We start from the raw sequence: 18,992 nt of genomic DNA, 5'->3' as shown, positions 1-18,992 counted from the left end.
GCGACTCCGTTTCGTTCTTGGCGCAGGGGGACCCTATGGATCCTTAGGAGTCGATTACGAATTTGAAAAGCTCCTGTGTAAGATATTCGGAGAGGACTTCATCGAGCAATTCAAAATCAAGCGTCCCGCCGCCTGGGTGGACTTGATGATTGCGTTCGAGTCTCGCAAAAGGGCGGCCGCCCCGGACCGCACGAACCCGCTGAACATCACCCTGCCCTTCTCCTTCATCGATTACTACAAGAAGTTCCGTGGGCACAGCGTGGAGCACGCCTTGCGGAAGAGCAAGTGAGTCGGACCTGCCTTTGGCCCAGGAAACTCGGCCGTGGAGCTGGGAGCTTCTCTCAGCCGGCGGAGTGCATAGCACGTCTGATGCATGTGTAACCATGGCGGTTACATCCTCAGTGACACTCCAATGTCCCATCTTGGCCGGTGGGAGCCCCTTCAGGTTGGCTCCTGACTCCCATTGCCTCGGCCTTTACGGTTTATTTCCTTCTCCTTTTTTATGTTTTTATTGATTTCAGAGAAGAAGGGAAAGGGAGAGAGAGAGAGAAACAACATTGATGAGAGAGAATCATTGACCGGTTGCCTCCTGCACGCTCCACGCTGGGGATCGAGCCCACAACCTGGGCATGTGCCCTGAACAGCGAACCGTGACCTCATAGGTCGACGCTCAACCACGGAGCCGCGCTGGCCAGGCCCTTTGTGGTCCCTAACGGTCTCCGCCTGTGCCAGTGAGGTTTCCCTGACTCACCCTGTACGTTCCCCACCACACCTGCGATCGGGTGCTTCTCTCAGACGCCCTGGCTCCTTTCAGGGGAAACAAAGTGGACTTGACTCCAGGCTGCTGTGCCCTGGGAGCAGGGTCCTCGCCAGACCCTCCCAGGCTGCCGTTCTCTCTGCCCTGGCCCCCTGCAGAAGGCACCTGCGTCTGGTTGTCTCCCATGTCCTGCCCGCACAGTTCTGGGGCCTCCCTCGCTGCGGAGACTGGCTGCGGCCAGCCCGTGGGTCACCCACACCATACACGCTGTCCTCCGGCCCAGGCCCTGGGAGGATTCCTGGTCCGTGAGACAGGGCGGCATCTAGAACGTGCTGCTGGAGGAGCTGGAGGTGCTGTGCTGCAGGGACGGAGCCACTGTTAGCTCGGCCCCTTCGACCTTGAGAGCAGGCGGGTGCACTGCACTCCGCAGTCCCTGGCGTTCCTTTCACGCTAGGAAGTTTCCAGAGAGTTTTCCCAGACGTGGTTTTTAACTTGATCTTCACAACAACCCTGTGAGGGAGGTAAGGCAAGTGGTATTCGCCTTGATTTGCAGATGGAAAGCCAGGGCTCAGAGAAAACGCTTGCCCGAGGTCCCATGGCTACTGAGTGGCGGGGCCAGGCTGGAGCCCAGCAGCCTGACTCCCTGCCCAGTGCTCCTGCTGCTGCACGCTGCCCCTTCGACAGGGACAGTGAGGGGCACCGCGGGAGGAGGCTTCTCCCTGTCCTGGGACAGGTAGCCTTAGGTAGCAGCACGGCGAGCCGCTAATGGACTCGCATCCAACGATTGTGGCATCGAAGTGCGGTCATCCAAACGAGAGCGATGCCTTTACCTCCTTGTCCTTCGCACTTGACATCGGCTCCCACTTCCCCGGGGAAGGGAGGCCACGTGGAGGCAAAGAGAAACAGAAGAGGCCGAGTCTTAGCTTGGAGCGTCCAGGGCTCAGGCCTGGCAGGGGAGGGTATTTCCGAGGACCTGACCCCCGCCCCCTGCCCCGCTGCTCGGAGCTGACAGCCGTGCTGCCAGGGCCGGGTCTGTCCTGTGGGTGTAGTCTGTCCGCTCACCGCTGTCCCTCTCTGTGCCACCCCCCACAGCGTGGATTTTGTGAAGTGGTCCTCCCAGGGGATGCTGAGGATGAGCCCCGATGCCATGAACGCCCTTTTCAAGCCAACCATCGACAGCATCATCGAGCATCTGCGTGAGTATCCGCCGGGGCTCGGCGGCTCGGGCAGAGCCGCGAACGGGACTGACTTTTCCAGCATCACCGACCAGGCATGTGAAGTCAGGCTGGCAGCCACAGGCCCTCGGGGACCGGGAGCAGCCGGGCACCGCCCTCACCCCCCTTTCCCTTTGGCTCCCCAGACAGTGAGCTGCGGGCTGTGTGGCAGAATGACCTCCAGCCACGGGCCCTGGGCAGTGTGGTCTTTGCTTTCTGTGGAAAGATCAGGAACCACAGCCCCGGCTGGGAGAAGCCACTGAGTGTGAGCCAGAGAAAGGTCCCCAGGAGGGGAGACGGCGTCTGGCCACGCTGCTCTCTGCTGCCTCGTGGCCTCCCCCAGGGCCACACGGGAGACTCACCGGGGACCCTTTTCAGTATCTGGCCCCCCCCTCTCTACCCCCACCCACCAAATCACAACCCCTACGAAACCAAAGAATAATGTTTGTTTATTTACTTAATATTCTTATTGCTTTTTAGATAGAGGGAAAGGGAGAGGGAGAGAGGAACATCAATGCAAGACATCAGCCCGTTGCCTCCTGCAGGCCCCCTACCGGGGATCGAGCCTACAACCCGGGCAGGTGCCCTGACCAGGAATCAAAGGAGCAGCCATTCGGTGCCTGGGACAACTCCCAGCTGAGCCGCACCCGCCAGGGCCCACAGAGCAGCATTAGAAGCGCCTGCCTTGCCTTCCTTAGCAGAGCCACAGGTTTGGGAGGGTTAGGAGTAGCCTTTAGGCATCGCAAATTACTACTTTACACGATCGCCACCTCTGCTAAAATGGTGTCTGCTTAGCAGTAGCTTTGGCTGATGCTCCGAGCATAGTGGTGTGCAAACCCCCTCTCTCTAAAGGACCAGCTCTCCACTAATCCTGTTCACACCCAGCCTGTCCTCCAGGTGGCTGTGTCCACGCCCCACATGCTCAGGCCACCCCGTCCCTGTGCTGCTGGCTCTGGTGACAGGACGGTGTCCTTCCCTCTCCCCTCGCAGGGGACCTGTTCCAGAAGCCCGAGGTGTCCACGGTCAAGTTCCTCTTCCTGGTGGGCGGCTTCGCGGAGGCGCCCCTCCTGCAGCAGGCGGTCCAGGCCGCCTTCGGGGACAAGTGCCGCATCATCATCCCCCAGGACGTGGGCCTCACCATCCTCAAGGGCGCCGTGCTCTTCGGCCTGGACCCCGCCGTCATCAAGGTGCGCCGGTCCCCGCTCACCTACGGGGTGGGCGTGCTCAACCGCTACGTGGAGGGCAAGCACCCGCCCGAGAAGCTGCTGGTGAAGGACGGCACCCGCTGGTGCACCGACGTCTTCGACAAGTTCATCGCCGCCGACCAGTCCGTGGCGCTGGGCGAGCTGGTCAAGCGCAGCTACACGCCCGCCAAGCCCTCCCAGCTCGTCATCGTCATCAACGTGTACAGCTCCGAGCACGACAACGTGAGCTTCATCACCGACCCCGGGGTGCGCAAGTGCGGCACGCTCCGCCTGGACCTCACGGGCACCGGCGGCACCGCGCCCGCCCGGAGGGAGATCCAGACCCTCATGCAGTTCGGGGACACCGAGATCAAGGCCATGGCCGTCGACGTCGCCACCTCGAAGAGCGTCAAGGTGGGGATCGACTTCTTGAATTACTGACCGGCCCTCGCGGCAGCCTGACCCTCGGACTCAGCCCACCTGCATCTGCCGACCTCAACCCTGACTGTCCTTTCCCTGCCCTTGACCCTTGACACGGCGCACCCGAGCTGCAGCAGGGCGGATGAGACTGGAGCTAGAAATACCAGGGCCAGAAGCACGTACGGGTTCCTCCGGGCACACCGGCGTCGGGAAATTCAGATTGAGGTTTGGGGGTAAGAAACCCAAGGGAGAGCAGCTGGTTTCATGGGCCCCCGGCGGAACACCCACCCGGCGAGGGAGCCGGGACATCTCTGCACCCGGATGAGCTCGCTCTCAACACCTCTCCGCCGAGCAGAACCCAGGATGCTCTGTGACTGTCCTTCTGGATCCGAAAGGCCAGCGCTGAGCAGGACGAGATTCTCCATCTCCCTGAGGCTTTTCCTTTCGCCTGTTTTGGGCGGCAGTTGCTGTAAAGTGCCCCCCCCCACCCCCATCTGCAGTTCGTTGCTTTTCCTGGTCATGCGATTGAAAGTGGAGAGTCGGTGGGAAGCTGGAGCGCGTTTCACGGGTGGGAGAAGACTGCCTACACTGGGCACTATTTTAGGTTCGCGTTTAAATTCCAAATTGGTTCCGTGGAGAATCACTGTGGCTGGGCGGATCCCCGGGGATTGGTGTGAGGGGAGAGCTGACACCTCAGCGTTTCAGCAGGTAGAAGCTCGCTGCGATGGAAATGAACGTCCCCTATGCCGTGTCACTTCTGGCATCACAAGGCCAAGTCCCCACTTCCGAATTCATCCGTAATTCTAGGACGGCCGGGTGAGGAAATGAGGTTGCCCAGGAGTCCGGAACAGCTCCTCGTTTTGAAAACATATTTCAAATGAACTCCGTCCTCCCAGCTCACACTCCTCCCCCTAAAGGGTTTGGCCATTTATTCCTACGTTTTCAAAGGGTTAGAAATGTTTGAGTGACGTCATCAGTTTTAAAGTCTGTCCGAAAGGAATCGTATGTCTACGCTGGACGGGCCAAGCCAGATGTTTTCCAGAGCTGCTCTGTGAGTCTCTGGCACGAGGGCGCTGGTTCCAAGCAGATTCCTGGAAATGCCCAATGGCTACCTTGTTCACCTGGAACTGTTACGACTGGTGTAATACTGTGCACCAGCTAGACGTAAAGAACAAAGAAAAAAGAGTTTCCTGGATCCTATCCCTTTTATGCACTGAAGTCCCATCTTGGCGAGGAGACCAAGGCTGCAATTTCAGTAGATGCTGCGGGGACTGTAGTTTAGCTGTGCGTGAGGGCTCCTCACTAGGATCTTGTCGGAAGCTGACACGCAGACCAGAGCTACCACCCGGCCTCCCTGTCGGTCTGGGCTCCCCTCGGGACAGGGTTTGCAGGAAGAGCAGCCGTCCCACACTTGCCCTCTGGTGAGTGGGGCTGGGGCCCCACCCGGCTTGAGGAGGCGCTTTTGACCCTCACAGGAGGGGCCTGGGGAGGAAGGCGGCGCCTAAGAAAGGGGCTGCTGAGGAACCAGCGGTGGGGCGTGTGCTCTCTCCTTCCTTCCTGCCTTCCTTCCAGTCTTCTCCAACCTTCCGGGACCAGTTGAGAAAGAACCTTGGGTCTGATCACAGCCCACCCGATCTGTTCAGAGCCATCTCCCCCCGCCTGCTGGAGCCCGCTCCCGTGTTAAATCCCTGGGAGCATGCGTAACGCACGGAGGGAGGCTGGGCAAACCAACTTCCATGCGCATTGGATTCTCACACCCATCCTCAGCCGATACGCAGATGTGAACGAGCATTTTCGTGTCATTTTAACATGTCTCCCTCGTCACCTCACCTGCCGCAGAATTCCCTAGTAGAGCGCGCAACACCACAGACCACGATGAGGGGGTGCTAGTCACACCACCGCCACGGGCGCGCTGGTGCCGCAGAGGTGCTGCTGGTGTCCCTGCCGCCTGCTCTGCTTCCCGCACCTGCTCTGGGTCTCCGGTGTGACCAGCCATCCTCTACACACAGGACCTTTCAACTTCGTTATAAGTAATATAATTTTATGTACAGACAGTATCAGAATATTGTACAGATTCTTTATTTCTACAATGTGCTTTTTTTTGTTTAAAAAATAGGAAAATGCTCTTTGCATTTTGTTGATGACATTGCTGCCTTTAACTTCCCCTGGTTTCCTTTCTTCCCTGCGCTGACCGCTCCTCAGCTTGTACCGATACTACCCTATGGACTGTGTACGCAAGACCGAGCCACAGTCAGAGGTACCTGGGGTCCGAATACCCGGAGCACATGGGCCTCCTGGGTCGGCAGCTTCGTCAGACTCGTCTACACACGTGTCCTTCCCAAAGGGTCACAGTTTGCAGTTAAGGGAGCATAATAATGTGCAGATTCTCCTGTCCGGTCTCCGAGCTGAACGCTGGGTTCTGTAAGCAGTGGCTCTGCAGGAAACTCTCTGCGGCCCTGCAGGCTGCCCCGCTCTCCTTGTGGGACGGAGCAGCCCCTCTGAGGGCCAAGTGGGGTCCATGGGCGTGAGGTGCTCAGGTCGCCAGGGTCAAAGGAGGCCTCCAGTGGGAGCAGATCCAGCTCTTCCACTGGATCAGGGGTCAGGGTGGCTGACATGGCCAAGTCCCCCTCGTTCTGGCTAAGGAAGGCCTTTCTGGCCTTGCGTCACGGACGTCTCCTTGTCTATTTCTCTTACTATCAGCCGGTTGAAACGGGAAATGTGGGCAAATAGAGGGTGGAGAGGGAGTGGTCCTTTTACTGGACTTGCTTCTGGCCCCAGAGATGCAGCCCCAAGAGTGGAACTCCTTAGAAGGCATCCCCCAAACCCATCCCTGCTCCCCTTTCTCCCGCAGAAATATTCACGAGTAAGCGGACTGGGTGGGCAAGTACACTCGGACACGTTTTCTAACCTTAGGAAGTTGCTGCAAGGCCTGTTGTCTTGACACATCACTCAGCTGTCCCTGGCTTGTTATCCGAGGTTCACTTTTCCTGGAAGCAGAACGGTCCAAGGGTTTCCTTTGTACCTGCCCTTACCGCACGCAGCAGGCGTTCGTCAGTGTCAACGGCAGACAAGTTACAGAAAGACAGACAAGAGAGGAAGGAGGAGGAGCCCTGCATAGCGGTGGCCAAGATGCGTCCAGTTCACAGAGCCTGCCCTCCCCCTAGAATGATACTTAGATCAAGTTTAGCATTTAGCGTCCAGGTCTGGTTAACTGCCAGGGTGGCCTAGAATCGCATGCACCCATATACCCAGGAGTCAAAATGCAATATTAGTCGGCGATCGAACTTCACATTGTAGAGACAAAATAGCTGTGATTAAGCCGCATACGTATGCTGGGAAATGGCCTAACCGGATGGCTAGTGTAAAAGTTGTTGGCCGTAATGCTGTACCTCTCGTCTGCTTGGAATAAGGAACTAGATTCTCCAATGGGTCTTGTTCAAGCTTCACAGAACTTTGTGGCAACTCACGACTCGACAAGGTTGTATCTGCAAACTCTGTCTTCACAGATTCTAATAAAACAAAGCTCTGGATTTCGTGTGGCCCAGACTTCCCCCCCCCCCCCCCCCATTCTGAATGTGTAAATGGAATTTTAGATCCATCACTACCGACCTCCCCCTCCGGCTCCCCATCTCAGGTGGAGGTAGATTTTTCAGGTGCGTCCTTAGGTGTGGCAAGCTTCATTAACTTTCCTTCCAACACGAGGGGCCCCTCTGCTCCCTGGGAAGGCTCCATTGATGTCTCTAGCCCCTTTCCCTCCAAGCGGGAGGGAAGGCAGATAAACCAGCATGGCCACAGGCAACTCCGTGGCAGGCAAACGAAAAGGCTGTTGAAAAATTGGCTCAAGGTCAAGCGCCGGTGCCGGGGCCGCTGGCGTCCTAGCGGACACACCACACTGGCTGCTGCTCCATGTCCGGGTCTCCCTCCAGAGTTGGCTCCAGAAGCCGCTGGGTGCTGTGGGTGGGGGGAGGCTGGGAAGTGCAGTAGACAGACAAGCACACGCGTGTTGGACAAGTGCACAGGCGGACAGGCCTCCGCTGCCTTCTAGGGAGCGCCGGGGCCAGCAGGCTGGAGGCCAGGTATCCCCTCCGAGTGGCCAGCGGGCCTCTTGTCAATCCAACGCAATGAAGGCTCAGGTCCCCGCCCCCTCAGTGCCCCCAAGACCAGGCCGGTTAGAGGCACTGCGGCCCCCCATTTTGGTGCATTGCCCCTACTCCCTGCTGCCTGTCCAGGCTACCTGGACACCCACCTTTCCTAACAGACCAAAGGCGGGGGCGCAAGGGAAACACCTGTATTTGAAAGCAGCCTCGCACCAGGCCCTCCAGCCCCAACGCAGGCCCTGGTGGTCGCATCACCGAAGGCGGTTTGACCTGGATCCCTTCGCGTGCCCCTCCCCCCAACTCCAAAACCCGGGGAGCCCAGCTGGCTGGGGGAGGCCGGAAAGGAGGTCCGCTTTGGAGACCAGGCATTTGTGGGGCTACTGAGCGGGGCGCAGGGTGAAGCGCCCCCACATTCACTCGGCTCACCCGCCTCCCTGGCACCGATGTGGGGCTGCGGGAGGGGGAGGCGGGGGGCGGGGAGGGGAGGGAGGGGGAGGAGCTGACTGAGGAGCCCAACCGTCCCGCTCCCCCTCCCCCCTCCCCCCTCCCCCCTCCCTGGCGGGTGAGCGCACAAAGGCCTGGGGGCGGGGCGGAGGCCACGCGTGTGCAGGAGGCTCCGCTGGCCGCGATCCGGGCCTGCCCAGGCGGGCGACTCGGGAGGGGCTCCGAAACGGGAGGTGGGCTCCGGTGTCCTAGGGTTCAGACCCCGACCCCCTCGCACATCTGTCTCCCCTCCAAGCTCCTCCCTGCCCCCTCCTCCAGGCAGGCCTCCCAGCTCACCACCTTCCGCGCTGGGCGCTGCTCCCTCCCCAGCGGCTTACTTTTGGGCAGCAGAACCCTGCCCCTCGGAGTTTAGAGATCGTCCCGCACCCTCCCTGGACGCGACAGCCCTCACACAATTATCCAGCCTCTGTGCCGCCCGCCCACCCTCCGTCCAATGGGGACCCGAGTAGGAACGAACCCTTAGCGTGGCCGTGAGGATTTTACCAGAATGCAGCCCCGCGGTCCCCTAGCAAGCGGCCTGTAAATGTCTGAACTGTTTAAATTAGATTCCCATCCTTGCCCACTAAACCTGACACCGCGACCCTCCCCTCACGCCCTGAGGCCACGTGTCCCAGTGGGAGGGCATCACTTTTTTTTAACATGTTTTTTTTCATTGATTTTAGACGGAGTGGAAGGGAGAGGAGAGTCATAGAGAGGGAGAAACATCCATGGGAGGGAGAGACATGGATTACTTGCCTCCAACATGCACCCCAACTGGAGTCGGGCAGCCCACCTGCCACCACGGTAAGTGCCCCACCTCCCACCGGAACGAACCCAGGATCCTTTAGTCCGAGGGGCCCATGCTCCAACCACTGAGCCAAACTGGCCCGGGAGGGAGGGCATCCCTTTTAAGAGATGACCTGGCTTGGCGGGTGGGCCTGGCAGCCTCCACTCGCGCTGCTGGACCTGCCCATCTCAGAGGGGCCTGCTGGCCATCCCTGCGGAGGGAAGGGGCCTGGCTGTGGGATGGCACCCACAGGAACTGATGCTCAGGGTCCCCACCTCCCTCTGTCACCCACCCTGGACACCACGCCAGCCTCTGGGGATTTCCGACCCCTGCAGCCAGAGCTTGCTCTGCTGCTTTGCTGTGGGAACAACGCCCTGTGATTTGCAGGCTGTGGAGCAGCATCCTGGACACCAGGAGCACCCCATCCCCCAGTCATGACAACCCCAAATGTCTCCAGACCCTGCCAGGTGTCCTGAGGGGTTGGGGGGTGGGGACCTGATTCCCCCTGGATGAAGAAAGGCTCTGGGGTGAGTGCGCCTCACCCTGCCCCCCTCAGGTTCTCCAGCAGGGACACCGGTGGGTGGGGGTCTGCACACCTGTTATCTAAGTTCATGTCCGAGTCCTGGTTACGTTGGCAGAGCTGCCTCTCCTTCCCTGCCCCCTGGCAAGCTCACTCTACGCCCAAGGCTCCAGCTCCCTCCACGTTGGGTGCAAATTCCATCCCTTCTTCCCTTTGTTAGCCGAGTGCAACGCCATGGACTCGCCCCAGGTCTTCATGAGGCAGCTGCCCGTCACCCCAGGCTACAGCGGTAAGTGGTGCAGAGACGGGAGCCTGGCACAGGAGCCAGAGTCCTGGTTCCTGGCCCTGCTCTGGCCCATTGTCCACGTGTGTCTGGCCAATGGGGCCAGTACAAGTGCTTGGGCTTTTAAGATACGTGGCTGACGGTGGCTGATCACTGGGCTCTCATAAGTGAGAGATACAACTTAGGCCAGGTCTCCCTGGACGGGACCCGGTGTGCAGGGAGCACTGAGCTACCGTCCACCAAATGCATCCGGACCAGACTGGGCACAGTGCTGAGGCCCTGGCCTTCCTCCCCAGCTGGGCTCTCTGGAGTTTTCCGATGGACGGTGCCTATGGTCCCGTTCCTCCTCGTGTCCTCGTGAGGGACGATGACCGGCTCCTCAGAACGGCCCCGCTTTTAGCACGGACAGTCCTATGTTCCAGGAAATGCCTTGGCACCTGGACAATTGGTCACCCCACCTAACGGGCTGACCAGTCCTGGGCAACTGAGAAGGTCCCAGGTCACATCGCTGTGACAAGTCCAGTGACCCCCGTGGCCCTCAGCTCTCTCACAGGTGTCCTCAGGAGGGGAGATGCGGGGGCCCCTTCCACGGTTGCCCAGCCTCACCTGGCCCTACTGGTTGACTGAGACAACAGGCTTTGGGTTCTAACAAACTGAGCTTCCAGGTTCTGCCTGGCCATTGTCTGTATGGCTGTGTGTTACTTACCTCTCGATGGTAAGTAAATATTTCTGTAAAATGGGTGTATTTGTTCCTGAGGGCTGTCCTTTGAAACAACAGATATTTGTTGTCTCGCCATTCTGGGGGCCAGAAGTCTAAAACCAAGGAGTGGGCAGGGCCGGGCTCCCTCGAAGGCCCCAGGGGAGGGCCCTTCCTGCCTCTTCCAGCTTCTGGTGGCCCCGGCATTCCTTGGCTTGTGGCAGCATCACCGCCACCTCCGCCTCCATCTTCACACAACTCTCCACGCGGCCTCCTGCCCTGTGTCTGCGTCTGTGTGTCTCAAAGCTCTGTTCCGTCCTTTTTATAAGGACACCAGGCATTGGATTTAGGGCCCACCCTAAATCCGGGATGATCTTATGTCTGATCCTTAAGGACATCGGCAAAGACCCTATTTCCAGATAAGGTCACATTCACAGGTGCCAGGGGTTGGAACTTGTATTGGGGAGGTACAGTTCTGCCAACTGCAAGGGGAAGTCATGGATTTTGTATAAGATTGTTGTGGGGATTAAAGGAGCCAGCCTGTGTAACCTATTTAAAATGCCTTGGCCCTTAGCAAGACTCAGAAAAGGTGGCTTGTGTTCCTGTTTGTGACATAAAATCTACACCGAGCCCTGACCGGTTTGGCTCAAGGGTCCCAGGTTCGATTCCAGTCAAGGGCATGTACCTTGGTGGCGGGCACGTCCCAGCGGGGAGGTGTGCAGGAGGCAGCTGATCGATGTTTCTAACTCTCTAACCCTCTCCCTTCCTCTCTGTAAAAAATCAATAAAATATTTTAAAAAATCTACACCAATCGAAGTGGCCCTGTCGGAGGAGAAGCCACAGTGGCAAGGCCCCTGGCTTTCTCCAGTCTCCCCCCTGACGTCAGGGTATGTGCTAATTGCCCAAGGGTTGGGGAGACTGACCTTGGAGGACTTCAAGGTCAGTCTAGTAATTAGATTCTTCTTTGAGGTGGCCAGGGCTAGGGGTTTTTGCTTTCCACCATGAAGCCAGGTTTTCCTGACTTGGGGACCAGGCAAAAAGATTGGGCTTCAATCAGGAGGGTTCATTTATTTATTTGGCAGCTTAAAACCAAGCTTTTACCCAGTTTATCCTCGTTTGTCTTTTTTTTTTTTTTAAGTGGTTTCATTGTGGCAGTATTATAGTACTTAGGATTTCAGCATCCAGTGTAAATACATAGCTGTGTTTTACCCATACTAATTGTAATGATTCTCTGTTGTTTTGTGGGACATGGTGAAACGTTGTTCTGGGCTGTGTGCGTCTCAGCGATAACGAGTTTACCTTTTTGTGTAATAGGTCTGTGCTTTTAATAAGCCCACAATTTCCCAATGGTCAGCCAAGAAAGATCCCCAGTTGCATTTGGGAAGTGTCAAGGAAAATAAGCTTTCTCTCTGAAAACACGAGTGATTTCAGTTGCTCCTCAGACTTCATTTCGGCCCATGACACGCTTTCCCCATTCACCCCATTCACCGTCCAGCCTCACCTCAGGGGCTTTGCTAGCAGAGGCTCTGACTGGCATCGCCTGGGTGGAAAGGGACCTTCCCTCCCCCGCGTCAAGGTCATTGTTTTTGTGGCCCTGGGAGGGCCCAGCCGCAGGGGAAACAGCAGCCCAGCTTGTCTGAACGGCCTTTAGGGAAATGCAGCGCCCTGGGCCCAGGAAGACAGGGCAAGCTCTGGGCCGAGAGTCTGGGCCGCGCTTGCTGAAGGCTTGCCCCCCTCCCCTCCCGCAGGCTTCGTCCCCTACCTGAGCTGCGAGGGCACCTCCAGCGAGGACCACATGTCCCGCTGCCTGCAGGCCTTCCGGGAGAAAACACAGCGCTACAAGGACCAGCAGAAGGAGTTCTGCCACGCGGTGGCCACGGCCCCCAAACTGAAGCCCATCTGCCAGGAGGAGACGGTCCTGCGGGCGCTGCACCAGTACTACCAGGAGCACCACCCCTTGCTTCTGGGTACTGGCTCCCCGAAGGCAGCCCCCTTCGCCCCTGGGCCCCAGTGCAGGGCCTGGCAGGCCCGCGGAGCTGCCTCAGAGCGCTCCGAATGCAGCGCGGCCCAAAGCCCCAGGCGGCAGTGAAAACGGCAAGGCCCAGTTTCTTCAAATGAGAAACACCCGTTTCCTGGGGAGACGGGTGCAGGTCTGGGGACAGGGTGCTGGGCACCAGGAGCCCCTGAGTAAGACACCACAAAGGTCAGACCGCTGCTTTCTGGGCCGGCTCTGTGCCAGGCACCATTGTTTCCCACCGTCCACAGCAGCCCTGCCAGGGGTGATGCTGTCATTCCCATGTCAGAGATGGGGGAAGCGAGGCTCCGGCAGGGATGTCCCTTGTCTGAGGTCAGACCCGGGTTTGAACGCAGCTCCTCCAGGTCCCAGCTGGGTGGGACAGGGCTTTGCGCTGACAACCACAGAACCCACTGAGAGTAGAATTATTACCGTTAATCATCACAACAGTGATTTGCCCGGGACCATTTCTCAGGGGTAAAGGCTTATAGGGAACGTAATGGACTGATTTTCTTTATTATTATTATCACTACTGTTTGAGGACTTTCAAGGGCACGATTCTTGTGCTTCACCATTGTTTAAGACATCGCAGAGAGCATTTGCCGAAGAGGTTGTGACTTAGCCCAGCTCTGCAGCTATTTGCTGTGGGACCGAAGGCAGGTTGCTTCCCCTCTCTGGGCTCCAATTCTTACAGCCAGGGCCTGGAAAGATGGACTAGATGTTCCCTAGGGTGCCTTCCAGCTCTGAGGTTATGGGACTCAGTGGCCTAATTGGATTTTTACAGCCACTGGAGGAGGCTGATGGGGCAGTAACCTTTTACCTCACAAATGTGCGAGTGCCCGAGGTCAGCCAGCCAGGCAGTCAAACCTGCAGGCAGGTTCCCGGGGCAGATGTTCCTTCCCTCCCTTCCTTCTTTCCTTCCTTCCTTCCTTCCTTCCTTCCTTCCTTCCTTCCTTCCTTCCTTCCTTCCTTCCTTCCTTCCTGATTTCAGAGAGAGGAAGGGAGAGGGAGAGAGAGATAGAAACATCAGTGATGAAAGAGAATCATCGATCAGCTGCCTCCTGCATGCCTCACGCTGGGGATGGAGCCCACAACTTGGGCATGTGCCCTCACCGGGAATCGAGCTGTGACCTCTTGGTTCATAGGTCAATGCTCAATCACTGAGCCATGCTGGCTGGGCTCTTCACCTCTTTTGTTAAAAATATATTTTTATTGATTTCAGAGAGGAAGGAAGAGGGAGAGAGATAGAGACATCCATGATGAGAGAGAATCATTGATTGGCTGCCTCCTGCATGCCCCCCACTGGTGATGGAGCCTGCAACCCGGGCATGTGCCCTGACCAGGAATTGAACTGTGACCTCCTGGTTCATAGGTCGATGCTCAACCCCTGAGCCACGCCGGCCGGCCTCTTCACCTCTTTAAAATCTCCGTTTCCTCCTCTGTAAAGTGGAGGTAATAATAGCACCAACTTCCCCTGGCTTGTGAGAGAATGAAATGGGAGGCTGTATGTGTAACTCCAACCAAGGTGCCTGGCACGGAGAGTCCACCAGCCAGTGGCAGCTGCCATTAGGACACCTACAGGCCTAGGGGTTCACCAGGGCTAACTGTTGGGGTGCTAGCCAACTCGGGGGCCCTGCCCAGGGGTGGCTTCTCCGAGCCCTCAGGAAGCGTGGGTCTCTGTACAGAATCCCGACACCTGAGGAAGCCGCTGGAGGAGCCCCCCATCCCCGGCTGGGCGGGCTACCTGCCCAGAGCCAGGGTCACCGAGCTGGGCTGCGCCACCCGATACTCGGTCATGGCCAAGAACTGCTACCGGGACTTCATGGACCTCCTGGAGCGGTCCGAGAGAGCGCACCTGAAGCCCTATGAGGAGTAAGTCTGGCTCGCGTGGGACGCAGGCGACAAGGGGCAGGGCCGACCCGGGCCAGGCCTTCCCGGGTGCCCCCTCCCAGCACCAGGACGATGTGGTGTCTGGTTTGTTTTCCACGGGCCTCGTTTGTAGCTGCCCGGCCTTCCTCGTGGCCAGCCACCCCGCGTTCCCCGTCCGTGCCCAGCATTCTCCGCAAGTCCTGCTTGTGGTCCTTGCTGGTTTACAGGGAGAGGCTGGGAGTGAAAACCAACGGGGTCACCCTCCTGGCAGCAGCCAAGGCCCCAGGGTGCCGAGGGAGGGCAGGGGCAGGGCACGGCACAGGGTGGCGCGTGTGGCCTCAGATTTCCCTTCTGTAAAATGGAGATGATAATCCTTCCCTTTAGGATAAATGGTAAGGATTAGAAATAAACATCTCGGCTCGCACAGAAACGGCATAGGTTCTGTTTATTCTGATCTCCATTACCAATCAAAGGAGTGACTCCATGACTTTTGTCCTTATTTTAGAATATACGGAGGGAGGTCCACACAGCCTCCTCCTGCTCCTTCTCCAAAAGTTTTGCAGCACGAACGGCTGCCGAAATACCCGGACTCTTCCGTACCAGGTGAGCCAGGGCCCTCCTCCCTTCCTGCTGGCTATTTTTTTTTCTTTTTGGTTAATCCTCACCCGAGGATATTTTTCCATTGATTCTTAGAGAGAGTAGAAGAGAGGGAGACACAGAGAGAGAAACATAATCACTGATGTGAGAGACACATCGACGGGCTGCCTCCCGCATGCGCCCCGACTGGGGCCGGGGATTGAGTCTGCAACACAGGTATGCCCTTGACCGGAATCAAACCTTGGACCTTTCACTTGACTATATTCGAACCCTGGACCCTTCAGCCCACGGGTCAATGCTCTATCCACCGAGCCAAACCGGCCTGGGCCCTTCCTGCTGTTTTTAAAACGGGGAGGGGGCTGGGGGTGGCATGTTGGCACGGGCGTCTGCACCGCCGGGCACCTGCCTGCACCCACGGACGGTTTGTCTTGCAGACAGCAGCTGTCCTGGCCTTGGAATGCCCCCGACCGAGCACCCCCGGCCTTCGGGGACGTGTGGCTGGGCTCAGAGACCAAATCAGTGGTGCAACAGGAAGCTCTATCTGGAGCCACTGTCCTCAGCCAAGAGCCACCTCGGAGAGCCGCCCAGGGAGAGTGGACTCTAGGGGGCGCTCAGGAGCTCCCAGTCTCCCAGGAGAACCCGTCCCCCCACCCCCCAGCAGGACTAGGGAGATTTGTACCTGAGAATCCCTTTCCCCCTGGCTGGTTGGAGTGGGTGTCCTGAGCGATAAAGACCTTTTATTGTCCTGTGGGAATAAAGAGTGTTCTTCTCAGCATCCCAGCGGCTTCAGACCTCCTGATCAGGTTTTCCCTGATTCCGACCCCGAGAAGAGCCAGGTGGGGCCCATGTCTTCCTAACCCGGAGGCAACACGGTGCCCCTGGGCCAGGCTGTGATGGAAGCCCTGCCGGCCCTGGAACCTGGCGGTCCCCATCAGCGTCCTGACCTGGGAGGCCCCACGCTGTCACAGAGGCCACACCCACCCCTACCTGGGTGTGCAGCATCCCAGTCCCCGGGGGAGCCCTGCTGGCCGTGGAGGGCCACAACCTGGGCCGCGTCAGACAGCAGAAATTTCTGCAAGTCTCCAAACTCAAGGAGTTAGCAGGGCCAGGCTCCCCCTGAAACCTTACCGAGGAATCCTTCCTTGCCTCTTCCCAGCTCCTGAAGCTTGCGGGTGGTCCTTGGTGCATAATCCCAGTGGGAATTTTTTTATATGTATTTTTATTGATTTCAGAGAAGAAGAAGAGAGAGAAACATCAATGATGAGAGAGAATCATTGATCGGCTGCCTCCTGCACGCCCCCTACTGGGGGTCAAGTCTGAAACCCGGGCATGTGCCCCTGACCGGAATCGAACCCGGGACCTTGCAGTCCACAGGCCAATGCTCTATCCACTGAGCCAAACCGGCTGGGGCTCCAGTGGGCACCCCTCTGTGACTTCGTGTCTTCACATGGCTTCGTGTCTTCGTGTTTTCTTACGAAGACGCTGGTCACCATGGATTAGGGTCCATCCTTCTCCAGTATGGCCTCATCTAAATTTCGCTCATTAGGTCTGCAGGGACCCTGTTTCCAAATAAGTCGCATTCTGAGGTCCCAGTGTGTAGGACTTCAACATACCTGTTTTGGGGGACACAATTCTACCCCTAACACTGGCTAAGTGCCTCTTGCCGCTGCCAGGTGCACTCTGTCTGCCCTCGTGGGCGATCAGAAGAAATGGAAGCGGCTGCCGGGCAGTGAGGCCTCGGCATGAAAAGGCTCGAAGCTGCTCGGAGCCCGGCGATGTGGGCAGCTCCTGCCGGGGTCCCCCCAGGGCGGGGATGTTCCGAGGCTCCTGGACCCCTGTGTCGCCGCGGTGGGAACCAGGAGTCAAATCTTCGATGAGAAAAAGAAGTTATATCTTGGTTCTCACTGAGTGAAACTTGGGCTTGCGTTCATGAATGTAGGGAACACACCACAGCCATACCTGTCACCTTAGACCAGTGGAAATCTCACAGCTCCTCACACTCAGGACATTCGTTACAAACGATGGAGATGATGCTACTGCGATCACTACTCTGCCATGATTGGGATTCTTAGAGCCACCACACTGTCTGACATGCTGCTGTTCAATACAGGCCTAAAGGAACATGCTATTGCACAAATGGGTTCTTTTTACTGTTTGGTTACCATTTCAATATAATTCGTTTCCTCTGGAAGCTCCTGTATTTTATTTTACATTTAAAAGCATTATTCTGAGAAGAGGCCCACATTTTCTCCAGGCAGCCAGGGAGCCCCTGGCACAGAAATGGTTAAGACCATTGTCCAGGGAAACAACCAAGGAGGGGTGTAAAGAGTGAGTGTCATACAAGCCAGAACAACTGCCCAAACCCCACAGGACCTGGGATTGCAGTCTATCTGATTATTCAAAACAGTGTGATAGAAAAATGCTGCTGTGGAAAATATGATAGAGTACAGGCAAAACACAGGCATAACAGCAAACCCATGTGTGTACTCACACACAAATCCTATTTATTGTGTGTGTGTTTTTTAAGTGGTGGGTAGAGGGAGCTAAACCATAATGCCAACAATGGTTATTTAGATGATGGTGCTATCGGTCATTTTTATTTTCTTGTTTGAGTCCGCAACCCCCAAGTTTCCACAGGCAACAGCTATCATTAACATAATCAGTAAGAAATGTTATTTTAAGTCCTTATTTGAGCCCGACTGGTGTAGCTCAGTGGTTGAGTATGAACCTATGAACCAGAAGGTCACAGTTTGATTCCTGGTTAGGGCACATGCATGGGTTGTGGGCTCCATCCCCACTAGAGGGCGTTCAGGAAGCAGCCAATAAATGATTCTCTCTCTCTCCCTTCCTCTCTGAAATCAATAAAAATATTTGTTTAAAAAGAAACCTTATTTGGATTGATTAGGAGATATTTTAATCTTTTAGAGATTGTACCTTTGCAGAAAAAAGTCACATCTCAGCACAAGGTAGCTGGCACTCTCTTCAAAGGGCGGGGGCAAGGCTCAGCGAGTAGTTGGGATATTTTCCAGTTTCCAGAAGCCCTGGGAGCGTGACCCACTGAGTCCCAGAAGAGAAACCAGGAGACAGACCCCTCACCCGCCTGGGCAGGAGCAGTGAGCCTGCCGTCCGGCCTCTCAGACACGAACCATGGGAGGTGTAGCTGGCTGGTCCCCCTCCCAAACCACAGAGTTTGGGGATGACTGCTCTGGGCTCAAGCTCACTGAGATCTTTGCCCTTGAAATTAAGGGGACCCACGACCACAGTGGTTCCTTGAAACTGCCCTCCTGCTAACCTCATCCACGGGATCACATCATGCATCAAAAAGTAAGCTCCCACTAATTCAGCGGTTCTCAACCTGTGGGTCGCGACCCCTTTGGCGGTCAAATGACCCTTTCACAGGGGTCGCCTAAGACATCGTGCTTATCAGATATTTACGTTCCGATTCATAACAGTAGCAACATTACAGTTAAGAAGTAGCAATGAAAATAATTTTATGGTTGGGTCACCACATGAGGAACTGTATTTAAAGGGCCAGAAGGTTGAGAACCACTGCTCTAATTCATCTGATACCAATCTTTACAAAATGGCTCCTGGCCCAGCTGGTCTGGCTCATCTGGTTGAGTGTCATCCCCTGCACCAAGAGGTCTCCGGTTCAACTCCTGGTCAGGGCACATGCCCAGCTTGCAGGCTCAACCCCCAGTAGGGGGTGTGTAGGGGGCAGCCAATTGGTGTTTCTATCTCTCTCTCTCCCCCTCTCCCTTCCTCTCTTTCTAAACAAATCAATAACATATTTAAAATAATAATAAATAAGAAAGTAAAAAATGGCTTCTGTAAAACACAAAAAAACAACCACCCAATGACAGTTACCAAAGTCGAATAAAGGGAACTTAAAAAATTGATTAACAGTATCTAATTCTTCTACAACTTCAAGATTAAGATCACCAGGTTCAATGTGCAAATCTGTAACTCCTTTTGTTGCTGCCGTTCTGCATGGCGATTCTTTCCTTAATCTTTATCCTTTTTGTTCCTCTCCTCTCCAGACTATAGTTGCCAGAGCATTGTCTGTCTGG

The 18,992-nt window shown here is 56.5% G+C and overlaps 2 protein-coding genes across 2 annotated transcripts in view; both read left to right on the top strand.

The window, feature by feature from the left end:
* HSPA12A (heat shock protein family A (Hsp70) member 12A) overlaps positions 1-5,629 on the top strand; it is a gene marked incomplete at its 5' end in the record, with an annotated part of 51,313 nt that extends 45,684 nt beyond the window's left edge. Inside the window, 3 exons of the mRNA XM_081105383.1 lie at positions 27-285; positions 1,850-1,953; positions 2,962-5,629. Coding sequence (XP_080961509.1) covers positions 27-285; positions 1,850-1,953; positions 2,962-3,596 — 998 coding nt within the window. The 3' untranslated portion in view covers positions 3,597-5,629. The remainder of the gene's footprint in view (positions 1-26; positions 286-1,849; positions 1,954-2,961) is intronic.
* Positions 5,630-8,854: 3,225 nt separating this feature from the next.
* On the top strand, positions 8,855-15,690 carry SPMIP5 (sperm microtubule inner protein 5). The gene is made up of 6 exons (XM_081105214.1): positions 8,855-8,959; positions 9,683-9,751; positions 12,191-12,409; positions 14,142-14,328; positions 14,831-14,928; positions 15,357-15,690. Exons 1-6 carry the CDS (start codon positions 8,884-8,886, stop codon positions 15,524-15,526), a joined length of 819 nt encoding a protein of 272 aa, XP_080961340.1. The 5' UTR covers positions 8,855-8,883; the 3' UTR covers positions 15,527-15,690.
* The last annotated feature ends 3,302 nt before the right edge of the window (positions 15,691-18,992 follow it).

The sequence above is a fragment of the Myotis nattereri genome (assembly GCF_964212035.1).
Source record: "Myotis nattereri genome assembly, chromosome: 13".
In the NCBI taxonomy this organism is placed as follows: Eukaryota; Metazoa; Chordata; class Mammalia; order Chiroptera; family Vespertilionidae; genus Myotis; species Myotis nattereri.
This window is presented reverse-complemented; position numbering and strand designations above follow the sequence as displayed.